This window comes from Pterocles gutturalis, unplaced genomic scaffold, assembly GCF_000699245.1.
Source record: "Pterocles gutturalis isolate BGI_N339 unplaced genomic scaffold, ASM69924v1 scaffold1319, whole genome shotgun sequence".
Classification (NCBI taxonomy): domain Eukaryota; kingdom Metazoa; phylum Chordata; class Aves; order Pterocliformes; family Pteroclidae; genus Pterocles; species Pterocles gutturalis.
Genome location: NW_010127802.1, coordinates 4,278 through 7,187, shown reverse-complemented (window position 1 = coordinate 7,187; position 2,910 = coordinate 4,278). Strand labels below are relative to the sequence as shown.

Here is a 2,910-nt window from a genome sequence, read left to right as displayed (position 1 = left end):
ACCCAGGAACACTGTGGGGATTGGAAATTGAACCAAGTGGTGTTCCAGTGTCGACAGCGTTCACCACTGTATCACACTGCTCTGGGCACAGCTTGGCCAGGCGAGCAGCGAGCAGGAGGCATGGTGAATTCCTGGTGGAGCGACGTGTTGCACCTGGTTTCATGGATTCCTGCACAAGAGACACATAAATCAGGCTAAATAGAAAGTGGGTTGGTGTTGAAAATGCAAAATTTATTTTCACCATAGTGTTGGCCGGCATCCAGCAGTGTTGCTGGGGGACAGGACCAGCCCTCCCACAGCAAACTGCTCAGGGAGGGCACAGGAAGCACTCCTGGGACCTGACAGCAAAATCCTTCCTGCAGCATCGCCGGGAGCAGCAGCAGCTCCGCGGGACCCCGTGGGTGCCTTGCAGGGTGGACTGAGCACCAAGCCCGTGGTGGGGCCACTGCCAACCCCAGGGGACGCTGGCACGGGCGTTTGTGGGGGATGCTCACAGAGGGAAGCAGCTACTGGGTCCCACAGGCTGAGCCAAACAAGTACGAGGGTCCTGCTGTTAACAGGAGAGAGGCAGGCAGGGCGGCTGCGTGGGCATTGAAGGGAACTGTGTATAAACCAGAACACTCGGCACAAGGGAGGCTTTTTGCTTTTTTAAACAGGCTGCACTGTTTATTAGCAGGCAGGTGTCAATGGAACAGACAAGGGTGTTGCAGGTGAAGATGTCAGGGAGTAGAGAGACGCAAACCCTCACGTAAAGGCAACAGCTTTGATCCCCAGACTGTGCTGACCCCGTGGATTTGTGCCCCGGCACACTTTGTCCAAGCCTAGGTCCGGTCCAGCACCAAGCCCTGGCTCACAGGGCAGCTGTGTGAGAAGAACACGTTTCCCCTTTAAGGACTACAATTACAATATTTTATTTACAGCATTAATAGGCGATAGCGTATCCAGCTGCGAGAGCAGGGCTTGCTGCGGCACCATCGTGGGAGAACACCGCTTCTGCTTTGCTGGAGCCGGAGCAGCAGAGGAGGGCTCCTGTGCAATGAGATAACGAGTGCATTTAGAGGAACACAATCAGCTCACGCGCATTCTGTAGGGTAAATAAAGTTATCTAAAAAATGGCACTGTACATAGGCGAGTGCTCTCCCTAAGAGTTTCCTGCCCTCGTCTCACACTGCGAGAGGTCTCCTCATTCGGTCATTTGCCGGTTGGTCGTTGTCAACCTGCTCCAGAGCTGCCTTATTTTCGCCATCAGCATCTCTCTGAAGTGGTCTCCCATTAGGAAATAAAAAACGGGGTTAATGGCACTGTTCAGGAAGGCAATGGGTCTCGTGATGATGTAGATGGTGTTGATGACATCCTGCGCGCACGCGGACACGTTCAAGGCTGCGATGCGGGAAGCCAGGCGGACGTTGCGCATGACGTGGTAGGGAGTGAAGAGCACGGAGAAGATCACCATGGCGAGGACGACCAGCGCGAGGGGCTTCTCCAGGGCCAGGGCGGAGCTGAGCTGCTCGCTCCTGCTCTTGAGGAAAAGAACCATCTTCACGTAGAAGCAGCACATGGTCACGAGGGGGATGAGGAACCCAAAGACGGTCAGGAGCACGCTGTAGATGAGGCTTTTCACGGCGTCACCGGAGCTGGCGTAATCCAGACACTTGTAATTATTGGCGGCCGTTGCAGGCTCCAGGAAATACATCAGCGGGAGCAGCTCCAGTATCACCCCGATCCATATGGCCACAGATACGACAAGGGCTGATTTCCTCTTCTGCAGAAAGTGCTCTCTGAAAGGGAACTTTATGAGCATGTATCGGTCGATGCTGATAGCGGTGAGGAAGAGGATGCTGCTGTAGAGGTTTGCATGCAGCAGGAACCGGTTGCTGTGGCACAGGACGCTGTCCTTCGCCCATTGTTGTCTGGAGTAACTGCTCACGAGGATTTCGATATATTGCACAGAAATAATAAATCTGACAGTGACAAATTGAACAGGTAGATGTTGCCGCTTTTCCAGTTTTTCAGGCAGAATATATAGCCGAAGACAGCAATGGTGTTTCCGATGAAGCCTAAAATGAACTCGAGGCTGTACATGCTGGAGAGATAATACTTTTCCAGGGCTCTGGTCACCAACAAACAGTCGTCACTCTCGTTCACAGCCTGGAAAGTCGAAAAAAAAAAAAAAACCACCCAAAAAAATCAGTAAAAGATCATTACATGGCTGTTTTTATACTGTTACTGCAGTAGGTGAATATAGCAAACTGTGGCCTCACAGCTTGCAGGGTAAGAGAGGCTCGAACTCAAAGAATATCCCTCACACACACATGAGTTCCACTTTCAGCTGCCGACCGCAGTCACTGAGCGAGATGAAAATGTGTCTGAGCACAAACCCGCATGAGGAGTTAGAGGTCAGAGCATCACCTCCCCTAATGCACCAGCTGCCGTGTTAACATGTGCCTGGGTTAACATGTTAGCAAAGCCATCAGAAAGCAGGGGAAAACAAAGCAGGAGAAAAATGGGCTGGAGATTAAAACCGAAGGCAAGCCGAGTCTCAGAGCAGCGCTGTGACTGCCCAACACCTGCTAAAGGCAGCCTCTGCTCAGCGGGTACCTACCGCCAGCGTTTCCAGAGGTACTCTGGTGGCTCTGTTCATGTCTCTGCTCTCAAAGCACTGTCTTTTATTTTAAAGATAGATCATGAGGCAGAATAAAGCCCAGCCTATACAAAACTGTATAAAGCTACATCCAGCAAATATCTACGCTGACCCTGCGTCCCACAGGAGACAGATACCACAGCCAAGGATGCTCCCCTGGCCAGGATAAGCTCACACGCAGCATCTCGCCTAACCCCAGCCACTCGGGCTCTCCAGGAGAAACTCAACACTCAACAAGATTTTAATTCTAGAAAACACTGCACTAATAT

The 2,910-nt window shown here is 51.9% G+C and overlaps 1 protein-coding gene across 1 annotated transcript; it reads right to left on the bottom strand.

The window, feature by feature from the left end:
• Positions 1-1,183: 1,183 nt before the first annotated feature.
• Positions 1,184-2,148, bottom strand: LOC104466060 (succinate receptor 1-like; the record flags this gene model as incomplete). Its single annotated transcript, XM_010079373.1, is given in 2 exon segments — positions 1,184-1,939; positions 1,942-2,148. Coding segments are annotated over 2 exon segments (963 nt in total), but the record flags the coding sequence as incomplete, so codon positions are not given.
• Between the last annotated feature and the right edge of the window lie 762 nt (positions 2,149-2,910).